This window comes from Aethalodelphis obliquidens, unplaced genomic scaffold (assembly GCF_003676395.1).
Source record: "Aethalodelphis obliquidens isolate GAN/ISIS:26980383/991018 unplaced genomic scaffold, ASM367639v1 scaffold37, whole genome shotgun sequence".
Classification (NCBI taxonomy): Eukaryota; Metazoa; Chordata; class Mammalia; order Artiodactyla; family Delphinidae; genus Aethalodelphis; species Aethalodelphis obliquidens.
Window position 1 is genome coordinate 4,811,305 of NW_020837981.1, and position 19,849 is coordinate 4,831,153.

The 19,849-nt window shown below is 41.8% G+C and overlaps 1 protein-coding gene across 3 annotated transcripts in view; it reads right to left on the reverse strand.

The window, feature by feature from the left end:
- Positions 1-19,475, reverse strand: part of NRG3 (neuregulin 3) — a 1,055,004-nt gene extending 1,035,529 nt beyond the window's left edge. For 2 of the 3 annotated variants that reach the window (XM_027129706.1, XM_027129705.1), the window contains exon 1: positions 18,611-19,448. In XM_027129706.1, coding sequence (XP_026985507.1) covers positions 18,611-19,448 — 838 coding nt within the window. Of the gene's footprint in view, positions 1-18,610 lie in introns of all 3 variants that reach the window. The other variant, XM_027129707.1, reaches the window with a different exon arrangement.
- Between the last annotated feature and the right edge of the window lie 374 nt (positions 19,476-19,849).

Here is a 19,849-nt window from a genome sequence, read left to right on the forward strand (position 1 = left end):
CTTAACATCCACCACTGTTCTACAGTACACACACTCCCACGTGTACACACAGCCTATAAGTCACATCCTGAAGAGTATAACTATGATCAGAAGAAAAATAACAACTCTTAAATGCATTCCAATTCTAATAGCTGATTTTCAACCTAATTAGATGGTAATAGCATCAGATAGCGGAAAAACAAAACAAAAAGTTAACACCCACATTAAATGGAATCCAAAAAACAATCCGCTAGATTAAACTGGTAGACTTTCCCTTTGGGCAGCTGAGGTTAAGACTGCTGAGGATACTTGAACTGATAATCTCAATATGCTTGTCTGTCAATTTGGAGGTGTCATTAGAATTTATCAATCTGTGATATAACATTTTTGAGGTTTTTTTAAATGTCAAAAAAAAAAGAGGACAACATGACAGATGCTAAGGCAACTTGACTTGATCTTAAAACCATAAAGCTCAAAGGACAGATCTGTCAATAATCAGCAAAGCTTTAACAGATTCTGATTGTTTAATCCAAGTCAAATTAATCAATTTCTCGTTTGAGTGTTAGTGATATGCCAGAGAAGGGGCATCTCAGCCCGACCAATCCATGCAGAAAACTGGAGCAGGGAGTCTCCCTGCTCCTCATGGAGAAGACTCAGCCAAAGGGAAGCAGATGCCAAAAAAAGCAGGGGGCTACAGGATGCTGGCCTGGCCCTGCTCCTTCTCAGCCGGTTCTACTTTTATAATGCGACACTTGAAAATCTAGGGTCTTTTAGTGATTTGCTGCTCACCCACCTCTCTGCCACCCCTGGAGCTCACTGGGTTTCCATGGCACTTATTAACGGGAACAGCAGTAGGCAGCGGCTGGCACGAGGCCCAGGTGCAGAGCAGAAGACGCCATTCTTTCCTGGAAGCTGAGCCTCATCTCCAGCTCAACATCCACACCATGAAGCAGAAGAGTGGAAAGGAAACACTCCTGAGCAGAACACTGAGGACATCCTGGACAGGACAGGGATGGAAGGCATGGGGACTGTCCCCAAGCACTGTCTGTACTCACGGAGAAAGTTACAATGGAAGCCCTCTGCACTTTTAGGAATTATTATTTTTGGTCTATGCGTATGTGTGTGTTCAGGCTTGTGTTCTTTATCAGAATCTTACTAGCTATATAAGTACAGGTTAACATTTAGTACAGGCTGACATAGAGGTTAACATTTAGGCAAATAACCCAAGGCACTGCAGCCCCTAAGGTCACTTAGTCAAGAAGAGTTGCACCTTATTCCTTATCTGCTGACTCCTCGTGACTATGACCATGACCGTGACCCACCTTCTATCCACAACACTATTTCTGGGTTTTAAGGGGAGGAAAATTTGTTACTAAATTACACTGGGCAGTTTAGTACTTTCGATCCTCAGCTCTTCCTTGCAGCACCCCCAGTGGGATGAAGCCCCAGATGATGTGCAGAGGCACCTGGCCACACAGTGCATGCAGACACGAAAGGCCCGGGAACCTCCCCAACAAAATCCACCTTCCATTTTAATAACTATCTAAAATGTTTACTCTCATTTGAATTAGAGAAATGAAAGACAGAATACCAACAAGATACGGTTTTAAAACTATCCTCTTGGCAAAGGGTTTTTTTGTGGGTTTGCTTGTTTTGTGGTCAATGATAGGTTAACGCCTACAGCAGTGGAAGCAGGGGTTATGGAAAGAGTGGGCATTCTGACACCATAATGGCGGGAAAGTGAATTGCTCAGTCTTTCTGGTTGAGAATTTAGGAATTCAGATGAAAAACGTACAGTTTTGGGGCACATATATTGGCCAAAAGTTTTCATTCCATACTGTGGATGTTCAGGGTAGAATTTTATATAATTATGACCAAACTGAAACAAACTAAATTCTCAACAGGTGATAAGCTCATTACATTTTAGTACGGCCATATACTTCAGCACAGAACCACATTATAGATAGAGTTTTAGATATTTGAACAAAGAAATATTTTAACATAAAGTGCAAAAAGATAGCTAAAAGAGTATTAGAGTATAATTTCATTTTTGAAAAAAATACATTTTCACAGAGGAAAAAATTCGTCTAATATTCAACAAAAAGAGAATCATTCTCTTATTCTGGATGGCAGAACTCAGTTGACTTCTCCTCCTACTACTTATATTTTCTAATTTTCTATACTGAACATGCCTTATTTAATAACAAGGAAGGTGCTCTAAGAAGAAGGTAAACTATCAACATTAGCCACCTCAGGTGTGAATTAATGTCACTCTGACTCTGTCCCGGGTCAGAGCTGTGCTCTAACGCACAGCTAGGTTACATCTAACAGACGGAACCACGTTCTGATATCAGAATCCCCATGCCAACCAACATGCCAGGAAATAATGCCTTACACTTAGACACATTTATAATACTGCCTTAGAAATAGCGCTCCTTAGTCCTCTGTTCTTCTTGTAACACTCTGGAAAATTCGGCGACTAGGAATTCTGTTTAATTCAGTGAGAAAGATATTGTGATTATTATCTAGAACTGGATGAATTTATTTATACTTCCAAACGAAATATTTTGTGTGTGCCAGTAACTCCTGAGGGCCTCCTCATACCTCTATTTTTGGCATCCAGTTACTTTTCTATGTATGTCTATATATACTTTGCAGTAACAGACCTACAGCTGGCTACCAAGCTCTACATCTGTCAGGGGAAGGATAAGGAATTCTTTTTTAAAACTGTAAACAAGCAAAGGTCCCTGGACTTTAGGATGTAATCAAGTCACACCTATGAGGCACACTGAAACATGGGGGTTACTAAATCCTGAACTGCAAAATATCCCACCAAAAATATCCCGCCCCAAAAATACCCGTGTGTATATGTATGTATGCCTACCTATGTGAAAGAGGGAAAAAGAGAGAAAGGGGGCTGGTGGTAGGGCGGGGAAAACGCCAGCAGAATTAGTAATCAAAAAATTCCACTAATATTTTCATCTCAAATTTATAACTTGGCCTCAGGGATTCATTGCCAAAAGGACACTCAGGGAATGCCTTGTCCAACAGCCTCATTTACAGAAAAATCTGAGATTTTAGAGCTTGAGGAGTCTGCCCTGAGGTGTCAAACAACTGAGTGACAGCAGGAGGCCTACATTCCTAAACCAGGCCCAGTGGCCTTCCCACTGTGCCTTAATTACTTTTCTCCCATTGAAAACCACTCTTCTAATTATCTTATTTCCAATTTTCCTTGGAAGCAAAAAAAAAAGTAAGAATTAACAAGCTTATACAGAGAAATATAAACTTCCTTAGGGTAAGACTCTCTAGCCTCTCCCTAGGCTCCATGGAAATCACCTCCTGTTCATCAGATTCTTTTGTTCACAGTTTACAACATGGTGGAGCATCAAAGAGGAAGTGGTAGACTAGGCATATGGAGATTTTTAAAAAGCCTGGATAGGGCTTCCCTGGTGGCGCAGTGCTTAAGAATCCGCCTGCCAATGCAGGGGACACGGGTTTGAACCCTTGGCTGGGAAGATCTCACATGCCGTGGAGCAACTAAGCCCGTGCGCCACAACTACTGAAGCCCGTGCGCCTACAGCCCATGGTCCGCAACAAGAGAAGCCACCGCACCACAACGAAGAGTAGCCCCCGCTCGCTGCAACTAGAGAAAGCCCGCACGCAGCAACGAAGACTCAACACAGCCAAATAAATAAATAAGTTTATTTATTTATTTTTTTAAAAAAAATCCTGGATAATCTATAAACTTCAGAGTCCTTGCTCAGATGCCTGAAGTGGACTGTACTGCTAATACCACAGTGCTACCTACACCAAACTTTAGATGGTAGATGGTCAAGAAGGGAAGCCATATAGTCCATGCATCAAACAGCTTTCTTTCCTTGAATCTTTCTCTCCCATGGGACAGGACAACAACCCTTTTTCATCTAAAGCAAAAGTATTCTAGAACATTCAAACAGCCTGATCTTCCTGGCACGAAACCATGTCTATTTTGGCAAGGTCCAGAGGTTCAACTGATTGCATGCAACTGATAATTGAGGTTAAAATGGACTTCCCAGCACAGCAGTGAAGAATAATTGATGGGACAGCTAGGGTACACTTTCCAAAATGCAGTATGTGTAATTTATTTTTATGCAATTCATTTCATACCTCATAGCTGATATCTGGAAGAAAGAAAGTAGTTCTAGTAGGGGGAACAGATGATTTCATTTGGCAAAGTGATAATGTCTGGGGAAATGTGAGGAAGTTCTATGGCAAACTTCAGCAAAGTGTTTGAGTTTAGAAGTACCACTGGCCAAAGACCACCCTTCTCTACGTTTTGCTCACAAAGAGACTCTCTTGGCAGTATAAAGGGCTCCCTGACCAGCAATTTAATTCAATTTTCACAATGGGATGTAGTACATAAAGACTTTCTGTACCTGGCAATTAAAGGCTTCAAACCCTAACACTTAGATATGCAGCTATTTTATGGCAACAAGGATGAGAACACACATATTCACTATGGACAACACTTAACAACTGTACTAATACACTACAGAGTATGACAAGAAAGCTGAGAGTCACAAATCAGATATATGTTTGCTATGTCTCCATCTTTGTACATGTGGATGAGAGAAAATGCAACACTGATAAGAGTTAATTTTGAAAAAACATCTATATAATTTTTTAAAGCATCTATAAAGCTTTGTTCTGATAAAATCATTTTAATGTTTGCTTTTTAATATCCATTTTCAATATCTGTGCTCAAACAAAACATTTTAAATTGTTGCATCCTAGCATCCAAGTCCTTGCCACTGGTAACACCGTTGTTTAAAGTTAATTAAAGGTTTCAAACTGTAAACAAATTTTGCAAGTTCCTCCCTTCCCCCACTCCAAATAAACAAACCACTATTGCTCCTAGCCAACCCAACTAGCTGAAAGGCATAAACCTCTCCTTGCTATTCTAGAAGATAACTGTTCAGACGCCAGTCCCTGCAGAGTTCAGATGCACAGAGCCTATCAGAAGGTACCAGGCAGGAAGAACTGTGCTTAGCAAGCAGCATGTGCTACTGGACCTTTTTTTTTTAGGGTTAACATTTTTGTGTTATCTAATCATTTAGAAGTAATAGAGCTCTTTAGACTTTTGTAACACTCAGCCATCTGCAGTGCACTGTAGGAAACAACATTTCATTATTTATCATAAATTACTCAGAGCTGCTCATGATGAAAGATGAGCATCAATGTGGTACCACAGAAGGTCACTTAGAAGCTTAAAAACCAAATGATAAAGGAGAAGCACGGATTTAATACTGACTTTGTTACAGCTTTGCTGCCTTCCTTTCAAAAATCTCTTCTGATCAAATACACAAAGGCCTAAACAAATAACTAAAAAAAAAAAAAAATTACCCTTATCTAAGTCAAAAAAAATAAAAAATAGATAAACTGAGAATATTCCAAGCAAATAACAATAGTATATGTCAACTGGCTTATTATAAATGTTGACATTAGTGAAAATTATCTGATCAGTAAGAAATATAGGAGAGACACCACTGGCTCTTAATACTAATTTAACATTTGCACTTACACAGTGTTATAGCCCCTCTACCTGGTAACAAGGGGCAACCAAGTAAACCCGCAGGAGTGATGAATCTGATTTTAATCTGAATCTTCTTCTTTATGGTGAAGTAGGTGGGGTGACACAACTAATTTTAGCTGTCGATATGTAAATGAACGGCTGTAGTTCCTGCATCTACAAGAGGAGCTCTCTGGCAGGCCAGCCAGACGTCCATCCTCAGGGTTCCTGAGACATCAGTGTCTTCCCCCTCTCATTCCTCACCATGTGATGAGTGCACACAGGGCATCAACAGTGCCTTTGCCTTTTGAATGTCATGCAGTGTCAGCACTCAATCCCAAAAGGTGCTGAGTGGCTTCTGGAAAGACGACCTCAGACGAAACAAGAGGGATGGCATGGCAATCAATTCATAGAGTAGTTTCTTGCCTCCGGAAAATCTGGAGTCACAGGTTAATTAAGATGAAGCAGTAAAAATCAAGCATATCTTCTTGTTATTCTCCTTGGGTCTCCACTTGCAAATTTTTAGATATCTGAAAGCTACTATTTTGGGTTAAATCTAGGGCTGTGTTGATGTGACGATGCAAAAACTAAACATTTTAAAACACACCAATTCTACTGGTTCTTGCAGCACTTTGAAGAGGCACTGGAATGAAGTCAATACTTAAACAGATTCAGCACGAGTCAAGACCATATCTAAATGATGTGGGACAAATTAGCCTTGGAGAATCTTTACAATTTGTTGCTTCTTCCTCCCTCTAAGTCATCCTGGAGACCTTGCATCTTGTGAAAATAACACAGATTACTGTGCACATTCCTTGAACCAACCCTGACTGTGATTTCGCATAGCAACCTAGCGAAGTCCTCCCAAATCCTCCCTCCTGAATCAGGCCCTGCCCTAAGGAAAAGGTGAAGCTGTTTCGTTAATTCCAAGAGGCCCTCTTTGCCCACCAGGCCAGACACACAGATGTGAGCCAGCTGTTATGTCCCTTTAAAGCGGTAACCTGTTTGTTAATGACCTTTTCCTCCCCTGGCCTCACCTGCCCATTTCTCTGCCTAAACAAATTCTCCCTTGAAACTACCTATGCCTGCTCTGATCACTACTTTCTGAAAGGGCTTAATATACTTTCCAGTTGGAATCACACATTACACTTAATTATTCGCTGGAATATAAGTTGTGGGCTTCTCGACAAAACCATAAATGCAGATAACGAATTGGCTTTCTCTTGTATCACGCACTCTAATGCTTGCAGAACTGTATGTATAAAGTCACTCTTGGAAATAAGTATGGTTTACACGTGTAAGATGTGTGAAAAGCATGGTAACTTATGCTGTATCAGAAACACTCCTGAAACACTCCTTTCTTGTGAAAGAAAATTTTATGTAATATAAACACAAGGTATCCATTCACAAAGGATAAAATTGGAAAGGAGTGTGGGCATCTCCATGGTGTCTCACTAAGCCAGGATCCTGAGAACAAAGGAAGCTGCTGAAGCTGCGAAGACCCTCTCTGCCTTTACTAGACTGTGAGGCATGAACAACAAACACTGGGAATTACAATCCAGTGTCTATAAGTGGAACAATCCACACATTCAGGCTACCACCCTGGGAACATGAAGTGTAGGCCAAAGGAGTGTTTTGAAAGATTTCTTTGATACAGTTAAGTTTGTACTGATGTATATAAAAAGTGCACAAATCACAAGCATGCAGCGTGGTGAATTCTGGGAAATAGAACGCACCTATGTGATAAGTACGCAGATCATTAGTATATTACCAATATCCTAAAGCCCCGTATCTTTGGTCTTCCTCCAGTCACTACCTGCCGCCTTCCCAAAGACAATCACTATCTTGACTTCTGATGTTTAACATTATGTATACAGAATCATTTTTTTGTTCTCTTTTTGCTCACCAATGTATTGGGGAGCTATGTTAAAAGACTCTGAGCACAACTCATGACCAAATTAAAGACTATGTGTCCTACAAATCACCTCTTTCCAACCACCTAACTTTTTTATGTGAATAAACACCTTATGATTCTTTGAGAGGCTTAGAGCATCTAGTAAATCTTTGAATGGGTCACCCCACCTGTTTGTATGTGACCTAAGCCCTCCCTTATAAGACCCAGCGCTACAAATTAGCCTTTGCATTTTCCTGTCATTTGATCCTTAAAAAAGACCAGGTAATTGGTTAGTATACCCACAACTGGTTGATTTCTACAGGCTATATCCATCCTTAGCAATACTACTAAAGACTGCCCAACTTCTGCAGACTGGAAGAGCCATTGAGTAACACAGTAAAGCTACCATCTTTTTTATCCTTATAAGATCAAGGCGAATAATCCAAGGCCCAGTGTGAGACACTGCCTTCAATAAGGCATTACTTCCCATGAGCAAATGAAATGCATTTATATTTCTCCACATCTGCATTTCACAGCAGGAACCCAACTCGGCCAACACTTTAATGCTGACACCACCAATGAAGACACAAACTCCTAGACTAGAAAAAAACATCTTCACAGAACCGAGACCAATAATTGAACTGATTCATGGATCTCATTCTTTACTTTTTCAAAAGTTTAATAACTTCTAATTAGATAATTCATGACCATTAAATAAAACTTTGAAACTACAGCAAAGTGCAATAAATTAAATGGCATTCCTATTCCACAATCCAGAAATCATCACCTTTAACAATTCTGCATACTTTCCCTGACTATAGTTACTATTTATTAAATCTATTAGTCGACATAGCTTTATATAATCAGCATCTTATATAATTTTCTACCCAAGAAGTTTTAGATAATTATATAGCAAACATTTTCCAATATATTTAAAATTATTAAAAACACGAATTAATGGCTTGGTAAATCTATCACATGGGTAAAGTAAAATTTATTTTATTTATTATTTCTTTTATTTGAACCTAAAACATACAAATGCACATTCGCTTGCCAAATATTTGGCTGTGGTATTCAAGACTTTTCACTGAATAAATTTCTGTTTCCTTTCTTGTGAAAAACCACACCACAAATGTATACTGTGATTTTTTTCAGTTTCATTTACTGAGGAATGAGAACTTAAAGCCACATGTGAAACAATCCAAGTGCAGATTTCTTATGGATATATAAATATATTGTCCCTTAAAATTACTCACAACTTCTTCAACAAGCATTTTTTCAGTGACTTCTCTTTATGGAGTATATCGAAAGTAATCAACTTAGTTCTAATAAAAACCACAATTAATTCATTGGTTTGAATATTATTTAAATACATTACTTAATTACAGTAGGTTGGGAGCTAATACAACTAACATTTGGAAAACACACCTCTCGTTTGTTGATGGCAGAAGCCCTACCAACTGTGACCGTTTGGCATGAAGAGGGCATTTGTCAGTTTTTTGTTTTAACACAGAAAAGAGTCTCATACTGAAGACTCAGTTAAATAGAATTCAGTCAAGACAGTGTTTAATATAAACATTGCTGCACCCCATTTTCACTTTTCTATTCCTAGAGTCTCTAGATTTGTCATCACGCTGACAAAAACTTTTGTTTAACAATAAGTTTGGGTAAGCAATCTCATTCCCTCTCTTCCTTATGAGTACAGCGTCATTCTTAGTCTACAGAATTCATTCACAGTCTTATGGGATTTTGACAATACTGGTTTCCTGACGTTACAGTATTCCTACCCTTCAGCATAGCTATTCAAAGACTATATAACCTGATCTTAGTATATGATCTATTTCTCTTTTCTTTTCACAAGTTAGCAAAAGTAAACATCACAATCATCTTTCATTTTAACCTTCAGAAAATCTGTTCTTAGGGACCCTTGCTACACATCAAAATCAAACTAGTAAGTAATGATTGGGTCCAGTTGGTGGTATCTTTGGCAGACTATCAGGGTCTCACCAAAGTTCCTCTTCTAAGTACCATGGGCTAGTCAATGGTGGGTAACCTGCAGGATGGTTCCAAAAGGGAATTCAGACGCTCTGCAGGAAACACTGCATACGTGCAACACCCAACATTTACTTGGTAGGGTTGGTATTTTAGGGTCAGGAGAACCTCAAGGCTATTACTCCAAATGTTCCCTGACACGTTTCCACAGGCCACTCTCAGCATACGATGCAGTAACCACTGCAATCAAAAGCAAGTTTAGGATGAGCAGAGAAGACAATTTTGGCTAGATTTCAGGAAGCAGAGAAATAAAGTCTATAACTGTTTTCTGTCACTGTTCTATTGAATCACCTATAAGCAGCCACAGGAGGAAATAGAGAGTTAAAAAGATCAAGGAATAGAAGTTTAGAAGAACACATTCTTTATCATTTGTTGAACTATCTCCCTGAATTTCTCCTTGTACTGGAAACCAGGGAAATTTCTCTGGTTATTAAAGGCTCCCTTTATTATAGCAAAGAACAAGTATGAGCAGATGTGCCATTTATGCAGTTTATAATGGCAAACGTCACTGGCTATGAGCTAGGGGCTTGAAACAGGTAATATACATAGATATATCAACACTGTGTCAATGCCTTAGGATTTAAAGTGGGAAGAGATTACCTATAAAATGATCTTCCCATCTTCCTGATTCTTCAAACTATGCCACTTACACATGTCCTAGGCAAATTATATAACCAATCTAAGCCCAGCTCGATTACCTGCATAATTTAGATAATCAGACTAGGCTACAGGCCTAAATGCCTGTCTTTTAATCCTTGTTTCAATAAATAAATAAGACAAAGTATGTAAAGTGTGGACCCTCCTAGCACATAGTCAAACTCGACAAATGGCAGCTCTAGTTATTACCTAAATTCTCAAGCCCTTTCCAAGACTGAGATTCTGTGAAGAATTCTTCCCCATGTCTAAAAGTAAAATTCGAGGCACAGAAATCAATTAGAGTCTGAACCCAAAATGATGATAAGGGTGTGATTTTTCTCTTAGTGAAATTCTAACTCCCTGGCAATTCACTGGAAGATCAGGCCAAAGGTCATATGTAGTCACAGGAAGGGTATCTTAGGAAGTAGGCTAATATGTTCAAGAGTTCTTATCAAATGCTTAGCATAAAAATTCTCTTCTCATAACCCTGGCTGTAATGTATTACTGCTAAAGTAGTTGCATAGATTCAGAAGATTTTTTTCTTGCTCTTACAGTGTATACTGCATCCATGACACATACTATCACTTCTAGGAAAAGTCCTCAAAGACAAAATCTTATCATTGGAAGCTGCTGAACTTCTATTATTAAACTAAATTCTGAATTCAGTTTACAGGCGTGTTTCTGACTAGCCTCTTTGTATGCCTGGGAATGGCAATCTATGATTTATGTACAATCACCAACATGTCTTGAAAAATAAAGGCTCATAACAAAAAGAAGTAATACTTTGAAATATAATTCAGGATGAAGTTTCCAAAAAACACAGACTTGAAGCAAGATGTTTTCAAAATGCTAATATTAAAGTTCCCTGAAGTACAAAAGCATACATCTAAAAGAGCTCTTTGATGGGCACAAGCAAGCCATTAATCCTCTGGAATCTAAACCACAATAACTCTTCAATTAAGAGGGGGAAGAGAATGCAATGCAGACATGATCCATTTTTACTAAAGTTCTCTCCAAACTCCAAAGATTCAATGACAATAAGACAGTGTGGGAATGGAACTAAAAGGAACCATAAGGGCATCCTTTCTTTCATCAAAAATCTTCAGATTCTTGCAGATTTCAGATTTCCTGATAATTATAATTCAACCATCTCACTCATTTTCTCCCAAATTTCAGTTCCTCTCTTTGAGAAACATATGTGCAAAACAGACTACAAACCATCCACCAAGCAAAGGATGAGAAATGGTGGGCTCCAGTTTGTGATTAAACTTCCAAGATGATTTGAGGGAGATTTCCACACCATATTTTATTGTGCGTGTCAGGGTATCAGAGAGGAATACAGGAGAGATCCAAGGGCATGCAAGAATCATCATCCCTCCTTGTGATGGAAGATCCCTCAAGCTAGATACAGCAAACTAGCTCCAATATTTCAACTGAATTCAATGGCCTAATGTGGTTTTGGATGAAAATACCTATCTAGTCTATCCATTTCCCATTTCTCTTGACATAAAAACAGTAGAGTGTTTGCAGCTTATAAGCTCTTTTAGAAGTGGTATACGAAGCAGGTTATTATCATCACCCCCTCATTATCCCAGAGGAGGAAGTTAATGTTCAGAGAGAATAAACTGGTTCTTTGAGGTTGCACAGTTATCATGGTATTCAAGGCTACAGGTTTTTTGGGTTTTTTTCTTTCTATACCAAATGTTGTCATCCGCCCACTGAAGTTCCTGAAATATATGGTCATGACTGACTTACATTTTCAATACTATTACCTACAAAGGAGGCACTTTCCTAATCCTTAGCCAGCTTGCTGTCACCACTCCTCCAGTGTGAGGGACACTGTCAGGGCCACTGCACTGTGAGAAGGTCACAGCCAGCAGGTAAACCTGAAGGAAGCCTGCACACCTCTGTAAACTCCTTTTGGGTTGTATGCTTACCAACACTCAGTGGGGGTAACAAACCTGTTTATATCAGTTGTTCTTATTGGGATTATGTAATTTAGTTAAATTTTATGAAAGCCAATGATATATGATTGTAGAAATGAAAGATAACTGTAATTTCTATTAAAACATAGCTGAATGCTTTGAAGAAACTACGAACGGTGAGTTGTTGAAAGAAAGAAAGAAAGAGAGAGAGAGGGAGGGAGGGAGGGAGAGAGAGAGAGAGAGAAAGGAAGGAAGGAAGGAAGGAAGAAAATTACTTTGAATTATATGGGCAAGAAAACTGTAAAAGAAAAAAAAACTATAAAAGATTTCCAGGGCAGGGGGGATATTATAGTATCTATGAAAAATCTGGGTTAAAATTCCTTCACCAGTGTCTTTGAAGAAGAAACAAGTAATGAGAGGTGTGGCTTATGGAAAAGAAAAAGAAAAAGACGCTAAGTTCAAACTAAGAGACACATTCAAAAAAACGCCTATGTCCAAGATATGGGAGAATGAATGTTGTATACATTTGAAGTTTTATTTTAATTTTCTGTTTTTTAAACCATTACTTTTATAGACTTTTTAAATTAACTACCAGCATAGTAATACCCCAAATCAGGGTTTAATAAATATTCATTAAAATAAATTTAAAAATCAAAACATGACATTACAAAAACATAACTATATGAATGTATATAATAGCGCATATTCAATTGTACAACTGTTTTACGGAATCAGATAATAAGTACTGCCAAAATTAGTATGATTTGTAAATCAATCTATGTGGGACAATAAATGGCCATTAGTCTTCCATCGAGTTTTTGGAATCTTCAAAAAAAATGTTTTTTAATTAAAAAATAAAACACCAAGACAATTTAATAACTCAATTGCATAAATGGGTAGTTTTTTTCTGAACATTCTACATCAACTTAATCTAACATGTCTTATCAAAAGGGCTGACTTTTAAAACAACTTGAAATGACAAAGCAATGTTAAGAATATCTAAGAAAATTTCTTTTAATGACTACTGCTTATAATATAAGCTAAGAAATAAAGAGCTAAAATAAAATAATCAAAAGTCTGTAAGGGGCCTTCAGACAGAGCCAGGTAGATCCAATTCTTTAAAAGACTGGGTAAGGCAGGAGTACCTGAAGTCCTCAGAGAAAAAGTGGTAAAGATGGAAAACCAAACTAACCATGCGTCCTACTACTTTCATTAATAATCACATGAATGGATTTAGGTACATTTTCATCCTGATATTACAAAGCTTTAAACTGAGTCTATTCCTCCATCCTGCCTTCCATATGTACATGGTTCTGGAGGAAACACTTTTTTGGGTGTAGACAAGTAAAATTTCTAGGATCCAAAAATGTCTCAGTGGTATTTGCCAAGGCAGTACCAGCTCTGTGCCTCACCCAACACAAAAGTCTAAAGATAAAAACAGATTCAAAGGGAGAAAAATGAATTTCAGTTCTATTCACAAGCAATTCAAAAGCATTTTACAGACTTAGATTTATGGCTCTTTCCTTGCTCTTACATATTTCAGGGCCAACTTTCACATTCCATTTTTGACACCTGAGATACAATATTGAGATATGTTTGGCACTGGATAGGAGAGGTTATGAGGAAAGAATTTCTACATAAGAAGGGAGCTGAAAATCATCCTTCTTCTCATTGCGCTGTGTAGAGGGGGAAAAGCCAGGCGAGTATGCCAGGGGGAAGAGAGATCTTTTTCCTCCAAACGCTAGACCTCCCAGGACAGCACTGCTTTCAAACTCTGCACGGACACTCTTGCTTACGGCTCAACCTGGATTTAGAAAAGTTGGTTTCTTTAGTAACAGAGAGAAGCTGCCACACACCAGCTTTTTCTGTTTGTTTGTTTTTCTTTCTGACAAATACGTGGATCAACACTGTGTTAAAAAAAAAAAAAAAAAAAAAGGCTGTCCGGGAAATTGCACAGATACAAAGGTGGCTGGATTCACCAATCAAGCATGCAAAAGGAGCTCTCAATTAGCACTGCCAACCCCTTCTAGCTCAGTCACGAGTAGCTAGCGGAGGAGGAAGGCTTCAACCACAGCCTTAAGGCACTGAGACCAAATTAACAATGTTCTAAAAAGAGCCTTGCCGATTCTATGCCCACACCCCTCCCCCTCCTTTTTTTTCTGTTAGGATCATGAAGCAAAAGGTAAGTGTCTGAAGAGTAAAATGTACAGTATAATTGACTAAAGCAGAAAAGCCTCGTAATCCTGTATTAAGGCCAAAGGAAATCAAAACATACTCAGGCTGCAGCATGTGCTCATAAACAAAGCTCTCAACTGGATTTCATAAGAAATATTGATCTCAAACTCTGAATCCTCTCACTTTGGCTACCATACATGATTGGGGTCAGTCCTTTCTATGTTGGAATTCCTCTGAAGGCCTCGATTCATGTATCAATAGATAGAAGACAACATAGGAGTAAACTTTATTTAAACAAATTATACCTGAGGCTGCTTATAAAGCAACTCAGAGTACTTTTACTGAAAGACTGAAGATGTTTAAAAAGAACAGATAAGGGCTTCCCTGGGGGCGCAGTGGTTAAGAATCCGCCTGCCAATGCATGGGAAACGGGTTCGAGCCCTGGTCCGGGAAGATCCCACATGCCACAGAGCAACTAAGCCCGTGCACCACAACTACTGAGCCTGCACTCTAGAGCCCACGAGCTACAACTACTGAGCCCGTGTGCCACAACTACTGAAGACCATGTGCCTAGAGCCCGTGCTCCACAACAAGAGAAGCCACCGCAATGAGAAGCCCGCACACCACAACGAAGAGTAGCCCCCGCTCGCCTCAACTAGAGAAAGCCTGAGCCCAGCAACAAAGACCCAACATAGCCAAAAATAAATAAATAAATAAATGTATAAAAAGAAAGAGGATAGATAAGAAAATTGTCAATGTTATCAATGGAACGCTTCAAAATTACAAGTTTGACTGGGTAAAGTTTGATTTAAGTAGACTTGGTTATACTAAAATGATCACCCTACCATGTTTAAACATCAATGATACACTTTATATTTATTTCTTTACTAGATACACTATTCAAGATTTGTGATCTTACTCATTGGAATTAGCTACATACCTTCCAAATATGACCCAAAGAATAACCCATTGAAAGTGGTTCTTTGTCTTTAGTACTTGAATTTAGCCAAGGACTCTGGTCTTCTATCTGTTAAACAGTGCTTTCTGCTGAGTAAAATAACAATCCACATGCGCACTGACAACATTCTACACATGCATATGCCTTTCAAGTCTGAAAATACAATTCAATGTGCCATAAAAGGTTGCTTACACACTGGTCAAAATCACCGTTCCTCTACTGTCTGCAGTAAACCTTCCTTTGGACTAAAAAATGTGTAAACTAACCCTACACTTACAGCTGTAAAATGCTTCAAAGACATTTGGGGGGGAAATAATCTCTTAAAGGCAGTACGTTCAAGATATTTGTTTTTAAAGCATCGGAAGGAAAGGCAAGTCCTGGGCAACTATTTGGGAACCCAAGAGACCCCAGTAACACAGAAGAAAGTTTTGGTCTGGCTCATGTTCTAAAGGTTGCAGGATGAGAAGAGTCAACTTCCAAACCCCTCTTCTACTCCCTCTGCCTTTCAAATTCAATCTTTCTTTGCCTTTAATCCTACAGAAAATTAGAAACAGTCTCCTAAACGGGGCCTTCCCACAGCAAATACAGCTTTTGCTTGCAAAAACCCTATTACCCATTAGCAAGGGTGTTTATTCTAGAGTGAACCGGCCTCTTCCACTCCAGAGCTGTGCTGCCTTTACAGACAGGATCCTTCTGACTGCCCTAAGACGAGCCCAAAGACATTCATTCTATAGGCCTTGTGTTCAATTTAAAACCATAGACCCTGGCAATTAAAGAATTTGTGAGTTAGTCTCAAGGGAAAAAAAAAAAAGCATCATTCTTAGTTGTCCTCAGGTGCTACAACACAATCCATGCCTTTCACGTAAAAAAAAAAAGCAAAAACAATCTACTGAAGTCTGGAAGTAGGAGCTAGAAAAAAAAAGGGGGGAATTTCTCTCCTGGGAACTTTGCTAACATAATCAAAACAAGTGAAAAATATAAATGCAAGATATTCAGCCCATTTTTCAGCAGTGCTGATGACGCCTCAAATGAAATCTTTATTTCCTTTTGTTAATCATCCTACAATCTTGGACTCGTACAACCTACCTATTTAAATTCATCTTTTATGGAAGCTACATAATCTTCCTTTCATTAAAATTTCCCTTGTTGATATAGGCAAACCAGGTCAGTTTCTGCTGGATTTGCATACTTGCAAATCCCTTAATTCAACTCCTTGTTGAAGGTTTAAAAGAGAGCAAGAGCTGAACCTCAGATACACATAAAACAAATACTGCTTCTATGTCTAAGTGAACATTGATACCATTTACAGATTCTCCCCCCCTCTCCCCGCACCACCACCCTACTCCTTGGGGCTGAGAGCCGTGTCAATAATCATTATTTATTAAACAGGCTGCCATTCCCTTCTACAGAATGTAGGAAGGGAGCATGGAGGGGTAGAAAATAATTACCTTGGATTTTTCTTTAAAGACCTCTGGAATGGAAAGCAAGGAAATCAATTCAGAAAGAATATGAAATATCCCCCCATATGCAAGCCCCCCAACACACACACAAGGCTGAGAAGTACATCCACACTCCATTATTCACATCAACTGTAACAAAAGAAAAGATAAAAAACCTGGGGTCTTCAAGATAAACGCATCTATTTTCAATCCATTGAATATGTTTGCACATACACTTGCACATCCTTTACTCATCCACAAAACTCAAGCAGCTAGATTTGTTGAGAGAAACCTCTACACACCTCCTGAGAAAATGTGCTCTCAAAAATGACTGCTTCAGCCAAAGGAGAGAGAAGCAGCAAGTTACCAGTTTGACTGCCATTCTGGTTTGTGGCAGATTCCCTCCCTTCCCCTCTCCTCTCTGTCTCTCAGTTTATCTTTTGGCCTATTTTTTTTTCCAAAGCAGAGTAAAAGCATAAGGAATATCTCTCCTTGGACTTTAGCCACAAATACAACAAATCCAAAAACAAAAAAGTTTCAAGGATTAAATAACACCCCAGCTAAGACCACAGGTCAGAGAAATGAAAAACTGCCAGATGACTGAAAGCTTGGTACTCCTACTCAAGAGTTAACGATGAGCAGTCTTGCTTCCCCTCCAGATGTTATGGCTCAAAACAGAAATACAGTATAAAGAAGGCATAGCCAGGCAGTTTTTGGAGAAAAGCCTTGCACAGAACTTGAACTGGCAGGCTGGGGGTTTGTCCTAAATAACCTTCACAGGTTGCACACACTGTTCTCAGATCCTGATTGATAGTCAGATTAAGAACCTTCCTAAAATTTCCTTATAATAAGAACAAGGTGAGGTGGTGGGAGGGTGCTGGGAGGTCAATTAGTCATCTAAAACATGTATAAAGGTATAGGGAAAATATAGACCTCCTAGACAGATAGAAAGCTATCATGCTTGGGGAAACTGGCCAGTAGTGGCAGCAACTGAGCCAAGGGTGAAGAAGCTACATTCAAAGAGTGACCTGTTTCAAATGAGGTGATTTTCTCACCCTTGAGTGCACAGAACTGTCCCATTTTGCCTAAATTTTTCAGGCATATAGGGAGGGGAGAGGAGGTTCACTCTCCACCTTTGGGAATCGAACAAAGCAAACGCTTGGCAGAGCTGAAAAAACTCCTCCTCCGTCAGGACCCTAGAGGCGGCAGCTCTGCAGGGATCCCTTCATAATTCCCCCTAGTTAACTCAGTCTCGGCGGCCACAGAATCCGTTTCTACACCTTGGAATGGCCATGGGCAGGGTAGGAGGTGATCACTTTAGCCCTTCGCCATGGATCGCCTCCTTTCCCTACCTCCCACAATGGCTTCTAATTAACCCTTCCTGGTCCCTGCCCGGGTCAGGGCTGCTGGAAGTGTCTACAGCTTCACCGTACCAACATCTCCATCAAATCATCACACACACACACACCCCAGCCCACCCCCACATGGATACAACTTCCCTCCGCGGTTTAACGTCGGTCGATTTACATGTGCTTTTCTTTCTCTCCTTCCCACGGGCGGGGAAAGGGCTCAGTGCTTTTGGGAAGGCCCTCCTCCCCCCTCCCCTCCCTCCCTCCCTCTCTCCTTCCTTCCTCCCCAGCTCTCATCAGGAGCCGGATCCCAGAGCTCCCCAGCAGGTCTGCACTCGCTTTAACCCGTTGAAGGGAGTTAGTTCTCATTTGGGACCCACTTAAGTAGGGCCCGTGGAGCTTGGCTGACAATCTCCCTCTGCTTCACACCACCCCTACCCCCACGTACACACACACAGGAAAAGGCCGGCACCTTTTACCTCCCCTGTGGCCAGGTTTAATTCTCTCACTCCGTGTTCCAAACCTGGAATGGAGTGGGGGGTGGGGGTGGGGGTGAAGGATGCTAGAAGACAGGCGTTGGCGAGGGGAAAGGACAACAGGAGGGCAGAATGGAAACTCAGCAGTAAATCAGAGTTCAGACACAGTGTTTACTTACGAAATTTGGAGCTGGTGCTAGTTTCTGGCGTGGTGGTGGTAGAGGAGGAAGACGAGGAGGAGGAAGAGGAGGAGGCAGCATCCTGAAAGGGAGACAGGGTCCAGGAGGGAGTCGAATCATGAAGGTAGGAGGAGGTAGCGTATGCCGCAGTGGGCCAGGAGGGCATGGCCGGGGTACTGGGGGTTCCTGGCACCGGGGGTCGGGAGCCCGGAGTGCTGCCACCGAAGAAAGGGGCTGTCGTGGACAAGACCGTCGAGGGGGCCGCAGTGTTCCGTGCCGTGGTGGAACGCGGGCTGGCCCGGATGGGCACCCGCTGCCCGGGGAAGCGAGTGGGCGCCCGCGTGATGGTGGTCAGCCGGGTGCTAATCCGGTTGGGCGTCCTGGAAGAGGCGGCGCTGCCGGCGGAGGTGGCTGGAGACGTGGTGGAAGTGGTCGTGGTGGTGGTCTCCATGGCCTTGGGGAAGGAGCTGGGCTTGGAGAGAAAGAAGGGGTCCTGGCCCATCCCCTTGGAGTCCACCAGGTCGGTGGGCACGTATTCCTTGACGGAGCCCACCACGATCCATTTGAGCAGCATGAGGCTGAGCCCCAGGCCGATGAAGCCGATGAACAGAGGCACCACGCACAGCCACGTCTGCTGCCGGTTCCACACGATGCAGTCGCTACAGCGTAACTCCCGGGGGGGCTCGGCCGCCCCTTCGCCGCCGCCGTCCGGGCCCCCGCCCGCCGCCGCCGCCGCCGCCGCCGCCGCAGCCACAGCCGCCGCGGTGCCCTCCTCGGCCGAGGCGGCGGCTGCCGAAGCGGCTCCAGGTGGCGAGGCAGCGGCCGCCCCTTCACTCATCCTAGGAGCCGGTCTTCACCTTCGCCCCCCCGAGGGCCGCGCCAGAGGCATGGGGCCGCGCGGGCCGGGCGCAGGCGCGGGCTCCGGCGGCGGCGGCGGCGGGCTCGGGCGCAGGCAGCGGCCGCGGCGGCCGCATGCAAATCGGCTCCCTGCCCCCACGCCCCTCCCCCCGAGAGGCGGGCGGCGGGCGGGGAGGAGAGGAGCGGGGGAGGGGGCGCGGGCCGGGGGGGGGGACGCGGGCCGGGGAGGTGGCGGCGAGGAGCTCTGAAGAGGGGCTAGACTGGCCCCCTGCGCCGCCGGCCGGTCAGGGAGCGGCGGGGCGCGTCTGCAGCCCGGCAGGCGGCCTCCTGTGCGCCGGGGCCCCGCGTCGTCTGCTGCTGCTGCTGCTGCTGCTGCTGCTG